Raw genomic sequence first — 26515 nt, 5'->3', positions numbered from 1 at the left:
AGAATATTTCCCGCCTTAACTATATATATTATAGTGGTGGTGCTGCTTGGGATGAAAATTAACTGCTATGAATGAGGGAATAGTTAGGAAAGGCTAAATTTTTACGTTTTCTATTGTTATTCAATACCATTCAAAGAAAACGTAAATTAAGAATGAGAGATACTAAGTCATTATTTGAAGTAAGTTTTGTTGATAATGGTAAAGGCAAACATCTCTCGTTACAAGCATGCACAGAAATACACACTAATACAGGAAATGATAGATAAAAAGAGTATTAGCTAATTTTACCTGTAAATTATCACTAGAACTTTGAAATATAGGCAGTGGTCTACCCAAAAATCTAGATACTAGGTAGAACTACAATTCGAGTAGTGAGATAAACTTTAGTCTATCTCCAAAGGGCGCCCTTAGTAAGAGAGATGCCATCCATTGTTTCCATAACTTAAGGAAACATAGATAAGACTCACATGAATTCTTTCGCTATATCGAAAAAAACACCAACAAGCAGCCAACTAGGAAACATTTCATCGATAGTATTTGCAAATGTATTCTTCTTGTTAACGTCGATGTTTCATTCGTGCTTACATCAAATTTTATTCGGTATTTTATTTTGAAAATAAAATAGCTTTTCATAAAATAGTTTTACGCTTTGTAGGCAGTGGTTACCATGGTAACAAATAAAGGAAAACAAACCATAATTTGCTAGCAGCAGCAAATAGAAACTCAGGATGTATTTTCTACCTTAACTTTTATATTACATCCAGAGTTCCACTCACTCAATGCGTCGCTTTTTGGAAAAAAATGTAAGCGTTTCTAAATTTTTTAAATTCTAGAATCTTTTGATAGCAATTTGCAACATAATTAAAGAAACTAATCTCTTGAAATAATTACTGTAATGACTTTAAGAAAAAAAAGAAAGAAAAAAAAAAAAACTCCCTTAGCGAAAGATTGATTTCCTCCATCCAACATTAGTACAGGACAAAAGGAGCCTTGAACGCAAAACTGTTCAACATTGGTATAAGCCTCCATAAGCCTATACTAGGCAAAAATGCCGCGAACTCAACTCAGACTGTCCCTTGTTAATATTAGTTCTAAATTCGAATTTGTTCACTGTACCCGGTGTAGAGTGTGACATTATTGAAAAAAAAAAAACAAAAAAAAAACACGTACAACAAATATATAGGAAAAAAAAAAAAAGCTTCCAGTGTGCCAAGCAAGGGCGCCCTAGACGCAAGTTCATTTTCTTCATCAGTACAAGGAGCTCTGGACGCGAGAAGCATTTCTAGGCTGCGGTATAGGGCGCCCTTTACGTAACTCGGATTTCTCATATTTGGTACAGGGCGCCCTGGAAATATCCTCGGCCATTAAGTACAGGCCGCCCTGTACACAATTCTGATTTCTCATATTCGGTACAGGTCGCCCTGGAAATAACCTCGGCCTAAATGAATTGCCGAACTAACTCCCACAGAAAGAGCGGTTGGGGTTGTACAGATGAACTGTATGCATAGTGCTTCGTATTACCGTCTGTTACCTCTTTCAAATAAACACCATATTCTTTGGAAGCTTGAATTTTAAGTTAGTGGCCCCTGTTCGTTATGAACAGGGATGGTTCATATTCTGAATAATAATCAACAATAATGAGAAATATGGAGATACATGTGGAGTTAGTAAAATGATTATTTGATTTGATTTATATACATTTGCGGCATGATGCCAAGCACTGGGGCAATTGAGGTCATTCAGCGCTGAAACGGAAATTGACAGTAAAAGGTTTGAAAGGTGTAACAGGAGGAAAACCTCAAAGCAGTTGCACTATGAAACAATTTTTAGGAGAGGGTATACAGTAAGATAAGGAGAATGTGAATGGAGGCACAGTAAAGGGAATGAAAGTAGCTGTAGCTAGGGGCCGAACGGACGCCGCAAAGACCCTTAAGTAATGTCTACATTGCACCGAATGAGGTGCACGACGGCACTAGCCCCCTACGGAGATAAAATGATTATGATTGTAAGTGAAAGAATGGATTAGATCGCATTAATACGGTTTGGATTGCAGGACGATGTGTTGTTGAAAAGAGGTGTATATAATAACCTGTAGCTACAGATTATGACACTTCTTTGAACTGATTCTATTTAAAACAAATTTACGTAAAATTAGTGCATGGGGATATGAATGCAAACCCTAAAAATATCGAAGTAGTATCATTTTTAGTAAGTTTGGGACACTGGATCCCCTCAACCCAGTTCTTTAACTGCTTGGGATTTATTCACTATTCTAGGAGTCAATCTTGACTGCAAATTCTCTTTGAGATAAGTCTACTTATATATCTCGTTTTCAGTTGCTCTTAACAATCGGTGAACTGAGAACATCTTGTACTAATTCTTTTATTCCTCTCCTTATTGAATACCGCTCGTTTGGTCTTCAACAGTTGACCTGCATCAAAAGTTGCTGAATAAATGTTTATTTGATTGAATTTCTTATACATGGTCTTGATATTAAATATCAGCCCTGTCTTCCATTACCTCATTGCTTTGTTTGTTTGTACTGTGCTTTTACGTTGCATGGAACCAGTGGTTATTCAGCAACGGGACCAACGGCTTTACGTGACTTCCGAACCACGTCGAGAATGAACTAATTGCTGGATAGAACCTTTACCAAAATTCTGATCAGGGGTGGCATTCATATCTACTCCGATTATACCATCCAATACCTTGTAATAGCTAAACGGTTGATTCTAAAAGTTTTGCCTTTTCTTCTGTGAGGTTCAGTACTAAACAGTTTTCTAGAAATTTTGTTTCTGTTGTGACCAAGATGGATGATCTTAAATCCTTTCGTTGAATCGTTGGAATGTCAACAGTTCAGGCTTGGTGCAATTTTTTAGGGATGACACGAGCCTTATTTGTATTAGCTTTCTTCGCCATTTCTCTTTTGTTTACTTCTCAAATTGTTTGTCTGTAGCAAGGCTGGCATTACGGTACGGTACGGTACAGTTCAGGTACGGAAAAATGGGCAAATTCCGTACCGTACCTTACCTTAGGCTTGGATATATCACTTAGCAATTACTGCTTAGGAGGAATCATACTACTAATACTATCATCATCAACATCATTATTATCATTGCAACGTGTGCATATAAAGTCCCTTTGCTAATTTACACCTGTTAACATTGAAACTTTAATAAAGATGAGATTTTACTGATGTAGATTGAGTTAGCTTATAGTACGATAAAGGTATGGAATTACGGTACGTTATCTTTACCGTACTGTACGGTACGGAAAAGTGATTGAGGCTACGGTACAAAATTAGCGTACGGTATTTTAGCCAGGTACGAAATATGGAAAAACATTCCGTACCGTACCGTACTACCAGCCTTAGTCTGAAGTGGGTGCTTTTCCTGTTGAGTCCACTGGGTTTGATGGTGTTTTTGTTTTTCCAAGTATTGTTGGGTTGTAACTTAGCTTACAGTGATAATAATTATGATTTGGAAGTAATGGAAGGAAGGTGACACGAAGAATTGTTAAGGTTGTTGGATGGATGGCAAGAAAGAGGAGATTGGGTGGGTTTGTAGACCTACGGTCCAAGTGTCGTTTTCAGAAAGAAACTTAATTGAATGGAAACCGCCCGTGTCGTGGTTTTTCTTCTGTTTTTACTTTCATTTTACTTGCGCTAATCTAGACACTGAAATGTGAAAAGCGTTAGTTTCGTAGGCTCGCTCTGTCATCCAACAGAAAAACACACTTTCTACTGCCAAAATAGGTAGCCCACCATTTCTAAATCAGCATTCAAAATCAAATGCAACGGTACGCAACTATTTATGTTCCCAATCACGACATTGAAACACCATAGCTACTGGAGGCTCTTAACAATCGTTAGCAATGAAAAGTATCCTAACCACACGTTCCACCTGAAGCATAATCAACTAACATTAGAATAAAATATGAAAAAAATTCTTACCTTATTCGAAGTGGATATATTAAATTTCTTCTGGTTCTACTGTCTCCTGTATGTTTGTAGACCGAATCGTTCACAAGACGTGAACAACTGCTTCATGGCACCATCGTCTATCGCACTGCCACTCACCATGGGCAAGGGTACTTGAGCCTAGTTCACGCGGGCATAGCAAAATTTGCTGCCTATCGGTAAAAAGTATGACTGGACGCACGATCTAGGTTATCCTGTGCATGCGACTGGCTCTATTTAAAGGGCGCAACACATAACCACGGTGATTAACAAAATATTTAACTTAAATGAAAAGGAAACACGGATAGACTGATACGTGGTCGGCGTTTACACCAAAGATAAACTCAAGAAAAATAAGTCGTAATTAAGCGAAATCTCAGATTCTGAATAACTGATAAAGTAAGACCATTTTCGGTTTTAGCACACGCTGAATAACTGCTTCTTCAAATATCATTATTCGACCGTCGTTCTACTACTAAATACTAATGAACCGGCCTTCTTTCCTTATAAGCAGCTTTACTGTGTATGTACTACTGGTACTGCCATGCTAGCTACGGAGACTACAGTCTACATGGACAATGGAAATGTAGAGACAGGCAAATTTACCACAAAATATTATCTGCAAAACTTTCCATTATTTAGCAAGTGCTGGGAAAGTACGAAAAATGAGTCAAATGGTCTCTAGCTATTTATAAATCAAATAGTTCACAAGAAATAAACAAAGAAAACGAAATTTGAACTAAGCTTGTTTCATAGAAAATGTAATATATAGATATGGTAAACTATAACAAAAATAATTAACTAAGACTTGTTTGATTTCTATAATATGAATTGATTTTTTAAAAGACTCATTTATGAGCAAATTTAATGCACTTTTTTCTGCTCTGTGTTTATAAAGGAAAATGTCTCTCTATATACTTTCAAGAAATCATATGCTAAAAGTGGGTAGATGCCTTTAGTAAGCCAGAACCCTGCCGTTGCCAGTTGGGTTGTAGGCCTAATCAGGGTATCCAACAGATCCAGAATTAAAGTAGCGAACACAATGTACGTAGTATTTTAACCCTGTCTATCACCCAGCTGTCGGTTAATTCTGGAGCTCATCGTGAGTGCCCTGAGCATATTAGGGCCATAAACCACCTACTTCCAGCTGAACAGTTTTCCCATCTAACACCGAACGTATTTGCAACGTTGCAAACAGGTTGTAAGTAGGCTGTTGGATGTTTGACATTCAGGGAACCTGGGAACGTTACTGCAACGTTGCAGCCATACTCTTAGTTTCTTAGTATGTTCATTATATGTAGTAAATTGTAAAAAATTTTGCAGAATCGCCAATGCCAATGCAAAACGGAGGCAAATTGAAACCAGAAATCTTAGCCAATAAGCATATACAGCGCTGCAGCTGCTGGCCAGAGGACTTGTCCTCTCGGCAGTAGCTGCAGCGCTGTATATTCTTATTTGCTAAGAGTTCTTGTTTCAGTTTTCCTCCGTTTTGCATTGTTTCTTTGTTTGTATGGTGTTTCTACGTTGCATCGAACCAGTGGTTATTCAGCAACGGGACCAACGGTTTTACGTGACTTCTGAATCACGTCGAGAGTGAACTTCTATCACCAGAAATACACATCTCTGACCCCTCAATGGAATGCCCAAGAATCTAACTCGCGGCCACCAAAGGTAGCAGTCTAACTTGCACTAAGAAACTACCAAGGTTATTATTACTACATAATATAAAGCAAAAGGTAATGCGACAAAACTGTCATAAGCAAAACAGCATAATCTAATGTAGGCTACATGACAAACCAAAGGACAAGCAAAACCACAGTAGCTTAAGCATACTGCTATCCTGATAGGCTATGTAACAACGATACACTTCCATACAATCAAATGACATAACAATACCACTGCAAGCCATTCATTTGTTACGTTACCAAGGAGTCCTTATTTCCCGGTTTCCATGAGGGCCGGCCTCTCAGCAATCGTCAAGATGAACAAACCGTTTTCCTCTGCCATCGTGTGCTTTTTACGCGTCGCCAAATGTAAAGTGGTGGCCCGAGATGGTGAGTGTAATGATAAAGCTGCTAAAAACGTTGGATTTAATGGAAGTCGTCTTGCTACAAAGGCACAACAGGAGGAAAACCCCCCAGATGCACTATGATTCAATAGTTAGGGGAGGGAGGGAAGTAAGATGTAAGAAAGGGAAAAGGAAGGGAGGTACAGTAAAAGGAATGAAAGGGGTTGCAGCTATGGCCCAAGGGCACGCTGCAAAGAACCTTAAGTAATGCCTATGCAGTGCACTGATGGCACTACCCCTATAAGGGGCATACACACTTCAGTCTTACATACTTTGTGAAACAGTGGTGCTAAGAAATCACAAAACACTTTAAAGTAATTTCACTTCTTTATTATATGGCAGAGTTTTCACACACGCAACCACAAGCACACGCACATACATTTACATACATACATACATACACACACACACACACACATATATATTTATAATTATTATATATATATAATAATATATATATATATATATATATATTATATATATATATAGATATATATATATATATATATATATATATATATATATATATATATATATATATATATATATATATATATATATCTATATAATATACTAGTATACTTACAACTGCTTTTTGTTGTGGACCTACTTAGGACTCAGATGAATAATAAAAAATGATATCAAGATCAAAGTTCACTACAGGAAAGCTACAGAGACAATATTAGTCCACATTCGACAATCTTTATCTTCTGAATGGCTGGATACTGCAAAATGGCACGTCGCAGTACCCCAAGTCCTTCTTCTACTGTTCCACAGTGACCAATAGTTTGGGTTTCAAGATAATCTCTGGTGACGATATAAAAAACTGGAGTAGTGTCTTCATTGTCTGGAACGTGTACTCTCACGTCTCCTGCCTTCCATGACGTCTGTTCATAGATATCCCTCTTAGTCTCCTCCTTGAAATCCACTCCCGACAACAGCATCTTGTAATGTCCCATATCAATGTTTTCACCATCCCCACCCTTGCTCTCCACATCCAAGACCTGTGAGTTGGCGTAAGAGGTTCCCAGATCTCCCGCGCACAAATGGAGGAAGTTGAGGGCCAAGTTTCCTTCGTCCTTTACTTTGATTATTATCCTTCCAAGATGTGTCCCGTCCACACCCAGGTCCAGGAATACCCTTTGGGCGGACATTTTCATCAGGTATTCAAGCTGTTAATGGAAAGAAAGGATTTCATTGAGTGTTACTGGACAACAGTTGAGTTAATGTACATACACACACATATACATAATATAAATAGATTTTGGATCCTCTTTTCTCTCCCTTTCTTCAGCCAAACATAAAATTTTGAGGGAATAATTTCGAATAAGACCGTAAAATTCAAATTATGCTGAGGAAAAGCGAGGAGTAGAGTAAAGTATCTTTCATGTTAGAACCCAATCCAGAATTTCACTCTTTGTCGTGCCCGGCTTAAGGGCCCCTTGAGAACATCTTGCCATAGTGGATTTCTTCTTTTGTATTCCTACACTAAAATAAGATGGGAACCTCTCAATGGCCTTCTCCCCAATGATATTTTCAATTGATTGATGAGCTGTCATCTCCCCATCAGGGTTAGCTACTGACCTTTGTTAAATCCCGAGAAGGGTCACCTACACTTTAGGGACCTGTGCCCCTTTTCCATCTTAGTATGGTCCACAAACTAATTTAGCAATAGCCATTAAATCGAGACATTCCTGCCACTGGACGCTGATTTTTGGTTGGCTGTGTACTCAAGGACTGTCTGCTATTGCCTCAAGACAGTTGCTGGAATGGCATTAACAAATAATACCAGCAACAATATTGCCAATATTCCCGAAGATGACTCCCCCGATGAAGAAAACAGCAACAGCACCAGGAATGACGTCATAGAGCGAAGAGCCAATGAAAATTCAGCTCCCCATGACGTCAAACGAATCTTGAGAAGATCATCAAGGCTACGTCAGAGAAACCATCAACTCCAGCAACTATCTTGAGGCAGTGAGTAAGCAGCCATTAACAAAGTCCTTGAGCGCGCAGCCAACCAAAATCGGCGCCCAGTGGCACTCTGCTGGCACTACTGGTATAAAACAAAGTAGGACTCCCAACAGCATCAGTCCAATTCCAACCTTCGCCTGGAAGATGACCAGCAGAGCCTGAGTCGGAATGAGAGAGAGAGAGAGAGAGAGAGAGAGAGAGAGAGAGAGAGAGAGAGAGAGAGAGAGAGAGAGAGAGAGAGAACTGTATTACTTATGCAGAACAATAACTGTCCCCTGAATCCACCGTTTTTCACATGTCCTCCATTGGCACATTGCTTGCCAATCTAAGCAATACTGAAAAGTCAAACAATACTGAGACTTGGGAAAGTCCAGTAAAAGATTAACGCAGATGAATCAGCCATTATTTTTAACAGCAGTTGTTTGAAAGAACGTCTATTTCCCAACAACAACAGCAATAATAATAATAATAATAATAATAATAATAATAATAAATAATAAATAAATTAATTAATAATAATAATAATAATAATAATAATAATACTGGCTTGGGATTGAATTATCTTAGTTTTTCACCAAAGTTGTTTAAACTTAATTCAATACGTACTATGATAAATAGAGCTTACAATGTCTGTTGTGATTTTAATTTATTTCATCAAGACATGGTCTTCCTCCAGAACTATATTTCAGAAAATTCTTATCCCGTATTTGTTTTTTACAAAGTTCTGAAAAATTTTCTACGTGAGAAATTTTGTTCCAGACCGGTGCACAGTACTTCTAGTAAAGATGTATATTAAACTGCCTTTCCTTGGTCATAGTAGCTACTTGGTACGAAAAAAGTTACAAGAAATACTTAAGTATAGTTTTCCTCAAGTTAGTTTCAGATTTGTTTTTACTAACCTTTTACTGTAGGATCACTTTTGAGGGAGAAGCCTGCTCTTCCTGTGGACCTTAATTCGAGTGTCGTTTACTTGTTTACCTGTTCGCAGTGAGGTCTGCGATACGTGGGATCCAGTTCCCGTTGGCTTAGACACAGAATTTTGGAACACAGATGTCTTTCCGTTAGAACTAGGTTTCCTCTTTCTAAACCACCTTTTTCTGCCATAAGGGAACACAGTTTAGCACAGGACCATCCTTTCACTCACCTAGATTTTAGAGTACTGTCTTTTTGCTCAAATAGACTGGACCTTTTAATTTCAGAGTCGCTGTTTATTAAGAAAATGAAACCGGAATTGAACAACAACTCGTCCGGTATTCAACTAGCTATCATATAGTTTCATAGTAGGTACACAAAGTGGGTCGTTAGCCATTTTATTTTTGAGTGTGGTAGTTTGTTTACCTTTCATGTTATTTTTATTTTTATTTCTGCATTTGTGTTTTGCGTTTTGTTTTAGGTTTTTTCGTAATTTTTAATTTTTAGTTTGTATGTGATGTTCGTTTTATTTTTTGTTTTTACTGAAGCTTTTAATCAGACAATTCATTTTAATGTAATTTTTTAGTGATTTCTCATCCTTGTCATTTTTCAGCCTGAAGATGAGGTTTTAAACCTCGAAAGCTCGTAATATTAAAGAATGTTCTTCCTAGTCTTGGCACTATTATTTATCATCAAGCTAAGATTTCCAAGTAGCCGCCCAATTACTGAGACTATATATATATATATATATATATATATATATAAATATATATATATATATATTATATGTATATATAATATATAAATATATATATATATATATATATATATATATATATTATCATATTATATATAGATATATATATAATATAATAAATTAATATTATATATATATATAATATATCTTAACCCCCCTTTATCATTAAACTACACAAATTAGAAACCCTTACCTGTTATCAATGGTGTCCTCTGTCTGCAACCATGTCGTTAGGCTTAAGATCTCGTAAGTATAAAAATATACTATTTATTACCCAAAGCAGTTGAATATAAAATAGAACAAAATGATTAACAAGTCATAATGACAGAAAACCCAAATCTGCCCATAAAGAAACTAGTAAGTTAACATTCTACCCTCCTGACTAAGAATTCACTCCCAGACCCAAAATGTCAATAAGTTCATCATATTAGTCAGGTTAGAGATTCCCGTCTCTAAATTAGCCATGGAATAGGACCCATCTGTAATAAAGATAACAATGGATAAGAGATACACTTCACACATCACTCTCTTCAAAGTATTTGGGTAAAAGAAGGTATTTCACACTTCTCTCTCTTTCAAAGGTAACGGTTTCCTATGTCTTACAAAATATGTGTCATACCTTTACGATGGGGGCTTTCTCTCCCGACACTTGGCGTGTACCACCTGACCTCTTTGTGCTCACCGAAAGGAATGTGACTTTCGCAAGTGCCTTGGTCTATTAGACTTGTAACATCCGTACAAACGAATGTACATGCTTGACGACAGGACGAGCAGTCTCTCGGTTAAACTGCTTACGTACTCAAATTCCTTCACTCAAGTAAGCTGCCCTTACAGCTCAGCTTGTCTCCAAGCATATATATATATATATATATATATATATATATATATATATATATATCTATATATATATATATATATATATATTATATATACATTTATATATATCATTTGAGCTACAAATGTCCTTTAATATCTAAATTAACTCTACCTCGGAATTGATATATTTTCATATATGTACCGAAGGGGAATTTTTAGTTGATAATAATTTCGTCCCCACATGGGATTGAACCACCGTCCAAGTGGACGGGAGCGAAATCAGGACAGACAGTGACGCTATCAAGTCAGCCGACAGAGATGCTCTGTTGGCTGACTTGATAGCGTCACTGTCTGTCCTGATTTCGCTCCCGTCCACTTGGACGGTGGTTCAATCCATGTGGGGACAAAATTATTATCAACTAAAAATTCCCCTTCGGTACATATATGAAAAAATATATCAATTCCGAGGTAGAGTTAATTTAGATATTAAAGGACATTTGTAGCTCAAATGATATATAAATGAATCACGGTTCGATGTGATAATTATCAATATAATATATATATATATATATATTATATATATATAGTATATATATATATATATATATATATATATATATATATATATATATATATATATGTACCCTCATACGCCCAATTCAAAGTTTGTAGCAACAGCCAAAATGAAAATAACTTCTACCTTACCGTATAAAAACTATTTTATAGAATATATATATAATATAATATATTTATACGTATATATATACTATAGATATATATATATAATATATATATATAGATATATATATATATATATATATATATCTATATATAATTTGAAAACGAAATCGCTCAAGTAATTACAAGAATAACGAATGATACACAGACATTACTTCCACCAGTACTATTTTTTTGGAAAAACGACTTATAATTGGCTTTGAGAGTTGAGGGAAATGTGGTAACTGATTTCATTTCGCTAAATGTGCTTTCATAGAAATAGAAAGTGCCTATCGATAAAAATTGCAAAAAATACTTTTCCTGAATGAGTGAATTTATTTGTTCTCATCCTCTGACCAAGTCTTAAGACTTTCAACCCTTTTTTGTTTCTTTAGTCTTAAAACTTTCAACCCTTTTTTGTTTCTTTATTTCCAGACAATACAAGGAGACCAGTAGCCTCGATTACCAACGGAAAATAAAGCAAGCAGAAAAATACAGCAAACAGAAAAAGGCGACAAACTGCAAAGACATCCGGTTCCTTTCCTTCGTAAAAAGTTTAGCTATGACTTGTTAATTGAGCCAATCAATGGTGGACTCATTCTCCCACCGTATAGGAGACCTCGTAACCTCAGCATGTGTAATATGCATGATGTTAACTTCTAATGAAGAGACTCCTAACTCTCTCGTAGTCCTTACAAAGGCCTTCCTTTTCAAGTCCTTGCCTAATGAGTACCAAAATGTCAGGAGTTTTTTTCATTAAGAAGTTCCTCGCTGGACGAGTGGGTATATGCTCGCCTACCGATTCGGTAGTCCGAGTTCGATTCCCCACTCTGCCAACGTGGAATCAGAGGAATTTATCTCTGGTGATTAGAAATCAATTTCTCGAAATAATGTGGTTCGGGTCCCACAATACGTTGTAGGTCCCGTTGCTAGGTAACCAATTGGTTCCTAGCCACGTCAAAATATCTAATCCTTCGGGTCAGCCCTAGGAGAGCTGTATAATCAGCTCAGTGGTCTGGCTAATGTAAGATATACTTAACCTTTTTCTTCATTAGGAAGAAACTGAATATATGACCCGGTTCAGTCAGACTTGAAAAGGAAGTCTTTGTAAGGAGTTCCTATCCAATTTCTCTGTGAAATAATCGTACCTGTATGACATAGCTTTTTTGGGGCACATCTCCTTCCTCAAGATGATTGAAAGAGACCTGATTTTTGGACCCAATCTTGACTCGAGCCACCCGTTGCTTCCCTTCGAAGATCTTCACAGCGAAGACCTCCCTGTGGGCATCGCTCCTCAACGGACCACATAAACTTCGGAGGACATTCACCTGGGGTAAATGTCAGATTAATACTGCCAGAACCAGCTCATGGAAGTTTCGAAAACACAATTATTGGTCATTATTTTAACATTCAAAGGTTTTGTCACTTCATCAAACATTTTGTATTCCCGGCAGTTCGAAATAAACTCTAGCTCTTCAGTCCAAGTTTTGATATATTTCTGTCTTAATGACGGAGACAGGAAAAAGAAATTTAATTTTCCATATGTTATCTACCTAATGTCTGTTTAAGATTAGAATATCTAACAGATAATTGGGTTTTTACACACTGTTTCGCCGTGTTTGGCACTAGCCCGTCGGCATATTCCAGAAGTGCACTCAACGTTCGGCCAGACTCCGCCCCTATGCACACTGTGGGCGGAGATATTTCACTCCTAGCAGACAACGCATTTCGCTCTGCCATACTGCCCTCTCCATTCTTCACTCAGTCATTAGCTTATTTTGTTATGTTTTTATTATTTTTATGTTATGTAAACATGAAATTGTGATATATATCCATATTTTACTATAGCAATATGCATATTTTATTATGTAAATTGATCTATTCATAAATTTATTTTAATATGATGCTAGCCAAAGTTTGTTTAGCGAAAGTGAAAGTTTGTTTACATTAGGATGTGAACGGTTGCCATGACAATTACACAAATATATCGCATTTCATCATAAATGAAGCTCAAAATGTGGCAGTTGATGGTGTTTCCAGATACTATTATATATATTTACTTAATCAATATGAATAATAGTCAAATGACATGCACATTCAAGAGGAAAGGAGCTTAGTTTCCTAAACCCGAAGTTTTGTTTACATTCGTCAGCTGACGTGTGGGCTAACTTTTTTCCTTTTACTATATACGAGAGGAATTTGTAAATAAACTTAAGTTTTTCAATAGAGTAAACCACATATAGTAATAAACCACAATATTTAATTTACTATTGTCATAAATACTTTATGTTGTCTTGTTTTCATCAGTCAGCTGACTGCCCTTTTAATTTTCCTCTTTACTCTGGGTGTAGCCTAACCTTAGGAATTATTTTTTGCTTTTCTTTTGTGAGGACATATAAATTGAAAATTCAGTCAAAAAAGGGAAATAGGAATTGACCGGCCCTGTGTTCATGTAGAATATAGTATGTATATGGGGGGAGGGGGCATGATGAAAATTTCATCAACTTTGCTCAACAAATCCTTACAAAAGAAAGAGCATAGATGGTACCAATCCATTTGGCACATAATAGTTAATGCTGCATTTGCAGACTGAAAATCCCACTTATCCACTAATATGCTGGATCGCAAAAAATCATGGAAAAATGATTGATGCTGGGTTAGGCTATAAAGGGAGCAAAACTCAATGTACGTTAACTGAAAGGCATTTTCCAGCACAGTATCTTGACAAAAGTTACAAGCCCCAATGCATTGTATGCTCTTTCTTGCCAAAGAATTGCTTAAAGAAAGATAATGGTGAATGTAAGAGAAAGCAATCCTATTTTTGTTATTAATGTTTTGAAAAGCCACCTCTTTGTATGGCTTAAGACATCATACTACTATCAAGTGCACTGAAGAGGGCAGGCGGTGCCAATGTGGAAAATAAATGTGTGAGGCATTGATTAACTGGGTAAAGGAATGTTGGTGAAATTATTAAAATCATACATGAAAAGAAATTTTTTTATTTTTCTCAATTATTACCCTTGCATACACTTCTGTAGTATTATTATAGTTGCACATGTCAAAAATGTACAGGCTCAACCTTCCTTTTTTAGATAGTACGCTTCAGAAAAATTCTTTTCACTTCATGATACAATGACCTAAGTTCAATACTTAGTTTGTGTTCCTTCATTTTTGCTTTCAGATATATTCACTTCTAAAGGGTGGCAACCTTGCATAACTTGGAGTTCTTCCTTGTTGTCAGTCTGTTATAACTTTCTAGTCCATACATGCTTTACCTGTTGTTACAACCTGCTCATCACTTTCTGTCATCTACACTGCAGTACAATGTTGCATAAATGAACGAACTTTTTATGTACATCAAACATGGACATGATGGAGTTTAAACAAATGAATGTCTATACTGTGAAAATATCTTACATCAGCCTCTATTGCCAAATAATACTAATGATAATATTAAGCTGCGAGATCAGTTGTCTTACTTGCTGCAGACTTATAGTAAACGGACAAGTGGGAGGGCTCTTAAGTGCCAGAATACTACATACTACATGCTAGAAAAAAAAATATAATGTAAGAAAAATAAACCCACTTTCAACATTATTACAATAAATGTCTGTAGATAATAACTATATAAGCAGCTTGCTACGCACATGGATGCTAGTAAGTGAAACATACACGAGTCACAGTAAATAGAAAATATAATCTGAAGATCACAGAAATGATAAGTGAGAAGTGCAACGAAGTTCTAGCAAATATAAAGGTACTTTTCACAGTGGATGAAGAAATGGTGAAAGGAATGATACTATCTTTCAGAAGACCAACTCTGGAGTAGGCAGCAGTGGTATGGAGATCTCATTCAAAAAGAAGCATAAATATAGAACTAAAGAAAGTACAAAGAGCAGTTACAAGATCGGTACCACAGCTCAGAAATATGAACTATAAAGATACACTAGCAAAGATAGGACACAAGGCTTTAACACTTCACTATGTTGATGGCTTTTGGCATTTTGCTGGTTCAGCACAACACTGAGTACCAAGTTTCTCTTACGTTTAGCTGCTTTTACCAGCAACTCGAGCAAATTAGACTTTCCTTTTCTGCCCTTTCCAATTGAGGCAACTCCTCTTGGCATGCCAACTGGGCGTCTAGCAACTGATGTTGGTTGACAAGGTATTTTACCCCTGCCAGCTCCAGACAACTTAAATGATGCTCCATAAGAATGTAAGGAGCTATTTAGATTGTTGGTCGACTTTAATACCTTTCATTTCTTCATGAAAAAGCTTACACTATTGCACGAAGTTTTGCCTCCCAGTAACTCCTCGTTGGACGTGCGGTTTTCGCGTTCGGCTACCAATCCGGTGGTCCGAAGTTCGATTCTCGGCAATTGAGAATCAGAGGAATTTATTTCTGGTGATACATAATCCATTTCTTGATATAATGTGGTTCGGATCCCACAATAAACTGTAGGTCCCATTGCTAGGTGACCAATTGGTTCCTAGCCACGTAAAAATATCTAATTCTTCGGGCCAGCCCTAGAAGAGCTGTTATTCAGCTCAGTGGTCTGGTAAAACTAAGATATACTTAACTTTTTTGTCTCCCAGTGTATGCAGTGTGTCAGAGAAAGCTTCTGCTGCTGCTGCAAAATGGTCATTAGGCGGTGGTTCATTTTTAACCGAGCTGTCAAGTGGATCAATAGCCTCACTGGCCACCTCATTTTCTAGAGGTATTGACACAGCTTCCACCTTTATAAAAGGAAAAGCGCAAATATGCTACTAGAACCATCATGCACGTCATGGAATATTATAATTTCATCTATGAAAAAATTCTACTGGTAGCATTTTTTCTGTTCCCTTCTTAGCCACTCTTGCTAACCAGTGTCGAATTTTTTATGTATTATCCAGTACCTGGGGTAGATTCATAACAGTAGTCTCAACAAGCAATTTGGTGCTTGCAGACACTGCCAGTATTGCCAATCATACAATCACACGTGCCAATGGCGAGATCTACATTATAATATATATCCTTTGCAGTGTCACTCACTACAATAAATCGAAATTCATCAATTCTGGTAACATGTTCTGGGGGATTGTGACCTTGTTTTTTTGTTTTTTCTTCGGCATAAGGCCACATCATAAATTATGCACACTTCATCTCATGTTCAGCAGTATTTTTTATCTGATTTTCCAGTACTTCCAATACATATTCAGTGTAGACATTACTCCAAAGCTAAATATTTATGAAAAAAAAGGTATAAATGCGTAGTACCCAGTAAAAGTTCTTTTCACTCCCTTGTGTCGCTTGCCTGCATGTATGCACTGCAGTCTCTTATGGTAAAGGAATCTCTTTGGTGTGTATTTACTCTTATAGACGAAGCTCACGTAATTTCTCTTAAAATAAGTGTCCTTCAATTTCATCGCCTCCTCTTCGGCTTTAGTATTTGTTCTTATTGCCAGCGTGTCTGTCGTGTCTTCCAGGATAATGTTATCGAATCCTTCATCCACAAAATCGAGGGATCTCATTGTTGCCATGCTACTTGGAACCAGAACCAACACAGTCACCGCGTGCAAGATCTTTGTGGTAGGGTTGAAAGAAACTTGAAAATTGGAATTCCCTGTCCCTCCCCATCTCTGCTTTTATTTTGACTTGATGATGATGTTAGTAGGACTCGGAGGAGTGTGCTTTTGCATCGCCACCTCCTTTCTGATTATTTTAGATAATTTCCACAGAAAAATTATAATTAAGCAATAAAAGTTATATAAATACAAATATTATTCGTATATGAAACAACACACCACGTTATTATGATCAATTCGTGTAACTGTCATGAGCATGACAACCATTCAGGTTCTAATGTAAAAACATGCATTTTCTCTAAACGAACTTTGGTTAGCATGATATTACGATGAATCTGTGAATAATATTGATTTATATAGCAAAATATGTATACTGCTATCATAAATATGGATATACATCAAATATCATGTTGACATAACATAAAAATAAAGTTAACAAAATTAGCGAACATCTGGGAGAAGAACGACATCATAGCGAGTGAGCAGTACGTAAAAACGGCAACAGATGGCAACATGTAGAAGCCTAATGCGTCGTCTGCAAAAGAAGCCTATAAAGCAAGAAGTTTCTTCTGTAATAGAGAGTAAAGTGGTTCTCAAAAGCGAAAGTTTATTGAATCTAAGTGGAAGCAAAACAGCCAAGAATATGTTATAGTCCTTGTTTAAATATATCAGCTTAAATTGTGAAGAACACTGAGTTTGTTTGTGCAGATGCTGAGCTTTGACTGCGCAGGACAGCCAACCACCACCAGATTCATACGATTTCATGTTTACATAACAAAGGAATAATAAAACACAAAGAAATAAGCTAATGACTGGGAGAAGAATGAAGTGGGCAGTATTGCGGAGCGAAATGCGAAATGCGTCGTCTGTAAGGAAAGTGAGATATCTCCGCCCACAGTGGATATACGTAGGGGCGGAGTCTGGCCGAACGTTGAGTGCACTTCGGGAATATGCAGGCCGTCTGGGGTCAACTGTCCCTAAGTGCATTTTACCAAATTTGATCCCCTAGGCTGGCATAAGGCCAGCTTCCTACTTTAGGGACATTTGACCCCCAACGGGATAGTACTAAACGCCGAAAAAAAGTGTAGAAATACGCAGGTAGACCACCTACTAATTTAGTACTGATAATTGATTAGTAAATAATAGTTTTTTCTTTATACGTAAGAAAAAGAAAAGACTCTTACCGTGATGTTCAAAAAAGAGTCGTCTTCACTTCTCCCCAATTCCACTGAGGCATTTTCCAACCTTATTTTCGAGCTCAGACTCTCCTAGAATGACGAGTCAAGAAGGATAAAATCAGGAGAAATGTTGAGTATCCTCAACGAGACAAAAATGATAAGGAACACTTTTAATAAGAGAACAACACCAAAACGTGCTTATTGAGTTGAGTTGAATATAGAATTTAGGCCATAGGCCAAGCACTGAGACCTGTGAGGTCATTCAGCGCTGAAATGGACATTGACAGTAAAAGGTCTGAAAGGTGTAACGGGAGGAAAACCTCGCAGTTGCACTATGAACCAAATGTTAGGAGAGGGCGGAAAGTAAGCTGAAGAAAGAGAATATCAAAGGAGGTACAGGAAAAGGAACAAAAGTGGTTGCAGCTAGGGGCCGAAGGCACGCTGCAAAGAACCTTAAGTAATGCCTACAGTGCACCGCATGAGGTCCAATGACGGCACTACCCTGCTATGGTAACATGCTTATTTCATATCATGATTGATTACGGGGCCATAATGTTTACCGATACCAAACAGCTTTTCGAATTATACAAAAGTTTTAGTTCATAAAGATAATGAACGTGGAAAACATATAAATGTTTATCAGAACTACCTAATAGAAAAAATATATTGGTAAGAACACACAAACTGAAGTGTTCTTTTAATAAGCAATGATTAATTTGAAGATATTCTGAGTACTTGGGGGACTGAAATATGATATTGTCATGTTACAATAAAGTTTTATACATACTTACCTGACAGATATATACGATTAATGGCCCACCCAGCCTCCCCGCAGGAGACAGGTGGAAGAGAAGAATTCTGATTAGAAAACGGGAATGGTTCCTAGTCCTGCCACCCAGGGCAGGGCGGTAGATCACCTGACCTACTGGTAGCGTGTGCCGCGAAATTTGAAATTCTGTCGGAGACGACGAAGTCTATAGCTAAGTATATATCTGTCAGGTAAGTATGTATAAAACTTTATTGTAACATGACAATATCATTTTTATACATTCAACTTCCCTGCCAGATATATACTTAGCTGATTAGCACCCATTGGTGGTGGGTAAGAGACAGCTAACTACTGAAATAGACAGGTAAACAACATATGTTGTAGGTATTAATAAACCTTGGTTCCTACCTTATTAGGCTGAAGACTTCGCGGCTACTGCCTTGGAGTCTGCTTAGCCTCAAGAGCCTCAGCGAGATATTGATCTATGGCTAAGAGTTCTTGTGGGTCTGCCAATGGGGTCTTATCCACTTACTCGGCAGAGCCTAAAGGCCTTTGTCATTGGGTGCTATTCCACTAACATGACAATACACCTTGTTCAAGGAGCACAACACCGATCCCGATCACCTGATCCTAACATCCATGTTAGTTCTAAGATTGCAAGGAGTTATCCCCGAACTCCTTACAAACAACCAAAAACTCGAAACATAATTACACTTTCATTTATACAAAATATACAAAAAAAAATTTGTACTCCCCGACTAGCCATACATACCCTTGATCCCCTACCAGCAATGACACTATGCGCCCGTGCGACATCCGTGAGCTTGCTAATAGAAAACCAAGCACATATCTGACAAGAGGGTTTATGTACGATAAATCAAAATATTTTAAGGATCAGTCTTTGCTCCAAGACCCAGCACTGTATCTGCTGATACAAATGGACCTAGAGAGAAGCACTTCTCATAGGTCACTCTCACATCCTTCAGATAATGAGATGCAAACACTGAATTGCACCTCCAATACGTAGTCTCAATGATATTTTTAAGAGACATATTCTTTTGGAACGCCAAGGACGTTGCTACTGCTCTCACCTCATGGGTCTTAACCTTTAGAAGACCGAAGGATTCCTCCGAGCAGTTCTTGTGAGCGTCCGTAATTACACTTCTCACAAAGAAAGCCAAGGTGTTTTTGGACATGAGTCTTTTGGGGTTCTTCACAGCACACCAAAGACCTTGTTGACAAGCTCCCATCTGTCTCTTCCTCTCTAAATAAAATTTAAGAGCTCTCACTGGACAGAGAGACCTCTCTGTCTCTCTGCCTACGAGGTTAGATAGACCTTTTACTTCAAAGCTTCTGGGCCAAGGTTTTGACGGGTTTTCGTTCTTCGCCAGAAAACATTGTCTGGAACGAACAGATGGCAGCATCTCCTTTGAACCCCACTGTGGAATCTAGAGCGTGCAATTCGCTCGTCCTCTTGGCTGTAGCGAGAGACAACAGGAATAAGCATTTCCTAGTGACGTCGCGGAAGGAAGCCAGATGTAAAGGCTCGAATTTATCCGATGAAAGGAATTTCAGGACCACGTCCAGATTCCAACTAGGTGTTCTAGGAGTTGCTGCTTTTGAAGTTTCAAAGGATCTAATTAGATCGTGTAGATCTTTGTTGTCTGCAATATCTAGCCCTCGATTTCTAAATACTGAAGACAGCATGCTTCTGTATCCCTTTATTGTTGAGACAGATAGGTGAGATTCCTCTCTCAGAAAGAGGAGGAAATCGGCAATATTCACTATAGAGGTACTGGAGGAGGACAGCTTCTGACTCTTACACCACCTCCTAAAGACTTCCCACTTCGATTGGTATACTCTTCTCGTCGAAGCTCTGCGGGCTCTAGCGATAGAGCCCGCAGCCTTGCGAGAAAAGCCCCTCGCTCTGACAAGTCTTTCGATAGTCGAAAGGCAGTCAGAGCGAGACCTGGGAGGTTGTGATGAAACCTCTCGAAGTGGGGTTGTCTGATTAGATCTGGTCTGTTTGGAAGAGATCTGGGGAAGTCCACTATCCACTCCAGTACCTCCGTGAACCATTCCTGGGCTGGCCAAAATGGGGCTATTAGTGTCAACTTCGTGCTCTTTGAAGCTACGAACTTCCTGAGCACTTCCCCCAGGATCTTGAAAGGGGGAAAGGCGTAGGCGTCCACACCCGACCAATCCAGGAGAAACGCGTCTATTGCGAAGGCTCTCGGATCTTCCACTAGAGAGCAAAAGATCTCTATTCTTTTGGAGAGGAACGTCGCAAACAGGTCTATGTGAGGTCTCCCCCACAGGGACCAAAGACTTCGACACACTTCTTCGTGTGGAGTCCATTCTGTGGGAAGGACCTGATTCCTCCTGCTCAGTCTGTCCGCTCTCACATTCTTTATCCCTTGTACAAATCTTGTGAGGAGAGTTATGCCTCTTTCTTCTGTCCAGGTTAACAGGTGTTTTGTTAACTGAAAGAGGGAGAAAGAGTGCGTGCCTCCCTGCTTGCGTATGTAAGCCAGAGCCGTGGTGTTGTCCGAGTTTATCTGTATCACCCCGCCTATGACTATCTCCTCGAAGAACTTTAAGGCTAGGTGTATGGCCACTAGTTCCTTGCAATTGATGTGCCAGGACACCTGTTCCTTTGTCCAGGTGCCTGACACCTCCCTTGCTCCTAGCGTCGCTCCCCATCCCAGACTCCGAAGCGTCGGAATATAACACTTGGTCTGGGTTCTGCAGGGCAAGCGATACGCCTTCGTTCTTTTGAAGAGGAAGGATCCACCACTTCAAGTGATCTTTTATCTCTTGTGGAAGCGGGAAGATGTCCGAGAGTTGTCCCGTCTTCCAACTCCACACCCCTTTCAGGAAAAACTGAAGAGGGCGAAGGTGAAGCCTCCCCAGAGAGAAGAACTTTTCTAGTGAGGACAGGGTCCCTAAAAGGCTCAGATAATCCCTCGCTGAACTGTTCTTTCTCTCTAAGAAGCTCGAGATTTTCGACAAACCTCGAGTGATTTTCTTTCTCAGCGAAGGAAAATACTCAAAACCCGAGAATCCATCTGAATCCCAAGATAGACCAAGCTCTGGCTGGGGATCAGCTGCGACTTCTCGAGGTTCACGAGTAATCCCAGCGATTCTATCATGTTTCTTGTTACTGATAAGTCCTCCAAGCACTGAATCTCCGACTTGGCCCTGATCAGCCAGTCGTCTAAGTAGAGGGAGATGTTTATTCCCTCTAGGTGAAGCCATCTTGCCACATTCGCCATCAGGTTGGTGAAAACCTGCGGAGCTGTAGACAGACCGAAGCACAGAGCCCTGAATTGAAAAATCTTGTCTCCTATTACAAACCGAAGATATTTCTTTGACAAATGGTGAATGGGAACGTGGAAATACGCATCTTGCAAGTCCAGAGAGACCATCCAATCTCCTGGACGAAGAGCCGACATTACTGAAGCGGCCGTTTCCATGCGGAACTTCTTTTTCTGAACAAAGCGATTCAGAGCGCTTACGTCCAGTACTGGTCTCCACCCCCCCGATGCCTTTGGTACTAGAAAAAGGCGATTGTAAAATCCCAGGGAGTGTGGATCCTGCACAAGTTCGATGGCCTCCTTTTCCCACATTTGTTCCACCATTTGAAGGAGAGTCTTTCTCATTACAGGGTCTCTGTACCTCGCTGACAGTTCCCGAGGCGTAGATGTTAGGGGAGGGCTGTCCTCGAAGGGGATTACGTATCCTTTCTTTAGGACCGACACTGACCAAGGTCGGCTCCCCTTTTTGCCCATACTCCTGCAAAGTTCAGGAGTCTGGCGCCCACTGGTGCTTGAAGGAGCAACAAGTCATTTGGTTTTCTTGAAAGGTCTAAAGGAAGACCTTCCTCTCTTGTCAGAGCTCTTCTTTCTGGCAGGGGGACGAGCAGCTGCACCTCCACGAAAGGGCTGCTGAGGAGGACGAGAGTCCTTCTTAATCGTCGACACTACTGGGCGTCCTTTCTTGGACGTTTGTACTAGTAGGTCCTGTGTCGCCTTCTCAGTTAGCGAGCGAGATATATCCTTCACTAACTGAGAAGGAAACAGATGATCCGACAGAGGGGCGAACAATAAAGCAGTCCTCTGGCTCGGAGAAACCCCTTTTGATAATAGGGATCCATATACTGATCTCTTCTTCAGAAGACCAGCACCAAAAAGGGAAGCCACTTCTCCCGAACCGTCCTGTATACTGCCTTGTCCATGAAGACAGGACGCTATGGAGAATCTCTGGGTTTTTAAGAAACTCCGGATCTTTAGATTTGTTGGCCAGAACTCCGAGTGACCAATCCAGAAAGCTGAACACCTCTAAAGTGACAAAAAGTCCCTTTAGAAAGTGGTTCAACTCCGAAGTGCTCCACGTTGATCTGACCGATCCTAAGGAGTGACGTCTAGAGGCCTCCACTAAATTGGAAAAGTCCGCATCTGCCGAGGCAGGAAGAGAAAGACCCATAGTCTCTCCTGTCCCATACCAAATACCTCTCTTTCCATGGAGGTTGGAAGGAGGCATGCAGAATACAGTCTTTCCCAACTCTTTCTTCTTGTCCATCTAAGAATCTAAAGAATGGAGTGCCTTCTTCATCGAAATTGCAGGCTTCATTTTCAGAAAGGCCGAAGATTTTGCCAGTAGCCGAGCTCGAAAAGAGAGAACGAGGAGAAGGAGGAGCCGCCGGACTAAGAGAGTCTCCAAACTCTTGTAGCAACAATGAGGCTAAGACCTTATAATTCGAGAGTCCTTCATTTGCAGGAGGTTCGTCATCAGACAAATCGTCTAAACCTCGATCAGACGAAGGAGAAAGCTCTCGTTTGGAGGTAGAGTCCTTCCAAGACCTCCTACGATCTGAAGGAGAGGAGCTTCTATTTGGAGAAGAGTCATAAATTCCAGGAAAGAGTCTCCGACTCCTGCCTCCCTGGCTCTTGACTCTTTGCCTCCTGAGCCTCCTGGCTCCTGGACTCCTGCCACCTCCTGGCCTCCTGACTCCGCCTCCTGACTTCCGGACTCCTGCCTCCTGACTTTCCGGACCTCCTGGCTCTGCCTCCTGACTCCTGCCTCTTGACTCCTGAACTCCTGCCTCCTGAATCCTGACTCCTCCTCTTGCCTCTGCCTCCTTGCTCCTGGCTCCTGCCTCCTGCCCGGATGACTCCACACTCCTGGCTCTGCTTCCTCCTGGTTGACTCCTCACTCCTGGCTCTTGGCTCCTGCCTCCTGGGTGACTCCTCACTCCTGGCCGGTGCCAGACGTCTGATCGGTTCATCACGTTCGTACAGGAAGCCTCACCTCGAGTAGGAGCATTGATCCTGGCGGCAGATACCTCCATACGTCTGGAGGATCTTTTGATCGGAAGGGAAGAGTCTTTCCTTCTAGGAGGCTCCTTTGAAAGAACTCCTACCAAAAGACGAAATCTGTTCTTGCATAGCCATCATGAACCTCTTCGTAACCTCCTATTTATCCTCTTCGGGAGGAGGGGAAGGAGGAGGGGAGGAGTCCATAGCCTCCACCTCCTGACTCCTTCTCACTCTGGTTGAAAGAATGGCTCTTCTTGCCTTCTTAACTCCCGAAGGAGACTCCTCAGGGAAGTTTTCTGGGCTCGAATCAATCGTCGGAGCCTTCCAACTCCTCTTGAGTGGTCGAGATCGATCTGAATCCCTCCAATCACGTCTCGGAGATGAAGATCCCGACGACGAAAAACACTCACGCAGGACGCTTTTGCAATAGCGATCCTTGGCAGTCTGGGGTGTCACAGAAACCGCCGAAGGGACACCTGATCGGTGGGGATTCTCCACAACCTCCTTTCGGTTTTCGACATTCCTTCTCCTCTGGGCATGTGAGCTTGGAAGAGGTCTAGACCTAGGAGCGTTGCGGAGCCGACCAGATGCCCCCTCCACTACACTGGGGACACTCATATCACTGTCCACTGAAAAATCACTAGCCTTACCTTGTATGGCAGCCATTTTGTTTTCCATCAACTTGAAGGCTGCTTTTAGATCCGCAAGTTCTTTCGCTGAATCTACAGGTTCTGCAATAGGAGAAGGGGCTGCAATGGAAGGAGAAGTAGCAATACTTACCCTTGGGGAAGATCCCAAGCTAGGAATTAGTTCAGATCTCGAACTACTTAAACTTCTATAAGAAGCCTTCCTCACTCTTTCTCTCTCTAACTTTTTCAAATAATTAGTTAGATTCTTCCATTCGTTCTCACTCAAATTCTCACATTCCTTGCAAGTATTAGTAAAAGAACATTCATACTCCCTGCAACCCTTGCATACAGTGTGAGGGTCAACCGAAGCTTTCGGCAACCTCACCTTACAGCCTACATTCACACAACGTCTCACAACCATTCCAGAGTCAGACATTTTTAAAGAAAAATCCAAAATCAAGTCCACAAAACAGCGTTTGTACTAGTAGTCCACAAAAGCGTATGCCAATCCAACAATCCAGATACGTCACCAAAAGTCGGTCAAGAAGATCAATTGCCGGTGAAAAAAGAAAAACCAATCGAGAGGAACCAACAACAATGTTGATGGCCCGGGCGACAGAAGAATTCTGATTAGAAAACGGGAATGGTTCCTAGTCCTGCCACCCAGGGCAGGGCAGTAGATCACCTGACCTACCGGTAGCGTGTGCCGCGAAATTTGAAATTCTGTCGGAGACGACGAAGTCTATAGCTAAGTATATATCTGGCAGGGAAGTTGAATGTATAAAAATTGAAAGTACGGAAAGAAATGTTAATTTTACCTGTAGGTACGAGAGAGAGAGAGAGAGAGAGAGAGAGAGAGAGAGAGAGAGAGAGAGAGAGAGAGAGAGAGAGCAAAGCCTCACCTTGATAACATCTCTCTCTTTCTCGTTCTGCTGAAGCAGCGCTTCGATTTCTTTGAACTCCTCCGGAGCTCCATCTACCATCCCTTTGGTTTCATCCATAATGACTCCAGCCGCAGTAAAGTCTGTTGTTTTTTTCAGTTCAGCATCAGATTTCTCTATCTTTGCCTTCTTCCGTCGTATAACGTCGAGTCTGTCTCTCAGCAATTTGGAATTTTGATCGATGTTGCTCAAACTGTTTTCGTTTGAAAGTTGCAACTTTTGCAACGTGTGGATAAGTCCCTCAGTTCCTCTTTGGCTTTCAAGGGCGTCATCTTGCATCCTTTTCAACTTTTCAATGGCGCTCAACACCAGAGTCTCAGCCTCCTCGTAGTCAGCCATGCATTTCTGAGTAAAATTCACCCTGATACCATTAATGAGCTCTTCAAAAGAAGACGCTGGTCCTCTCGAAGGAGCCTTGGGTTCTTTGTGCCCGGAAGACAGTTGCTTCGCGGCATCGAGGAGGTTCCTGTTGATTAACAGGTCTTCGGCTGACATTGCAGCGAAGGCGCCCTTGCAGACAGGGCAGGCTTTCGTTTGCTTGGAGATGATCTGATCGATACAACAACCGCATAGCGTGTGGGAACACGGAAGGATCCTCGGGCAATGGTCGTCGCTGAACTCATTGCAACAAACGTCACACTCAAGGGGATTGTAAGCCTACAAAAGATAACAAACAATAAATAATTTGTAAATGAATGAGGGATTGCGTTATAATGACCGACATGAAATAAACACTATTATACAATGGTGCCTGATACTAAGAAAGATAACAAAACAACCTAAGAATACACTGTCTTGGTGAAACTCATATGAAAAGAAATATATTGTTGACCTGGTCGTGTGCCCCGGCCCACATGGATTTAAATATTAGAGCATTGTTTTCTTTCAATAAATCTTTATCAGTAGCAAA

The 26515-nt window shown here is 39.9% G+C and overlaps 1 protein-coding gene across 1 annotated transcript in view; it reads right to left on the bottom strand.

Annotated features, from left to right (window-relative positions):
- Positions 1-6601: 6601 nt before the first annotated feature.
- The window catches only part of LOC135200136 (uncharacterized), a 40395-nt gene continuing 20481 nt past the window's right edge, over positions 6602-26515 (bottom strand). The window contains exons 2-5 of the mRNA XM_064228471.1: positions 25567-26262; positions 17955-18038; positions 12351-12530; positions 6602-7198 (exon numbers count right to left, since the gene is read on the bottom strand). Of these exons, the coding sequence (XP_064084541.1) occupies positions 6695-7198; positions 12351-12530; positions 17955-18038; positions 25567-26262 (1464 nt within the window). The 3' untranslated portion in view covers positions 6602-6694. The remainder of the gene's footprint in view (positions 7199-12350; positions 12531-17954; positions 18039-25566; positions 26263-26515) is intronic.

The sequence above is a fragment of the Macrobrachium nipponense genome, chromosome 26, assembly GCF_015104395.2.
Source record: "Macrobrachium nipponense isolate FS-2020 chromosome 26, ASM1510439v2, whole genome shotgun sequence".
Taxonomy (NCBI): domain Eukaryota; kingdom Metazoa; phylum Arthropoda; class Malacostraca; order Decapoda; family Palaemonidae; genus Macrobrachium; species Macrobrachium nipponense.
This window is presented reverse-complemented; position numbering and strand designations above follow the sequence as displayed.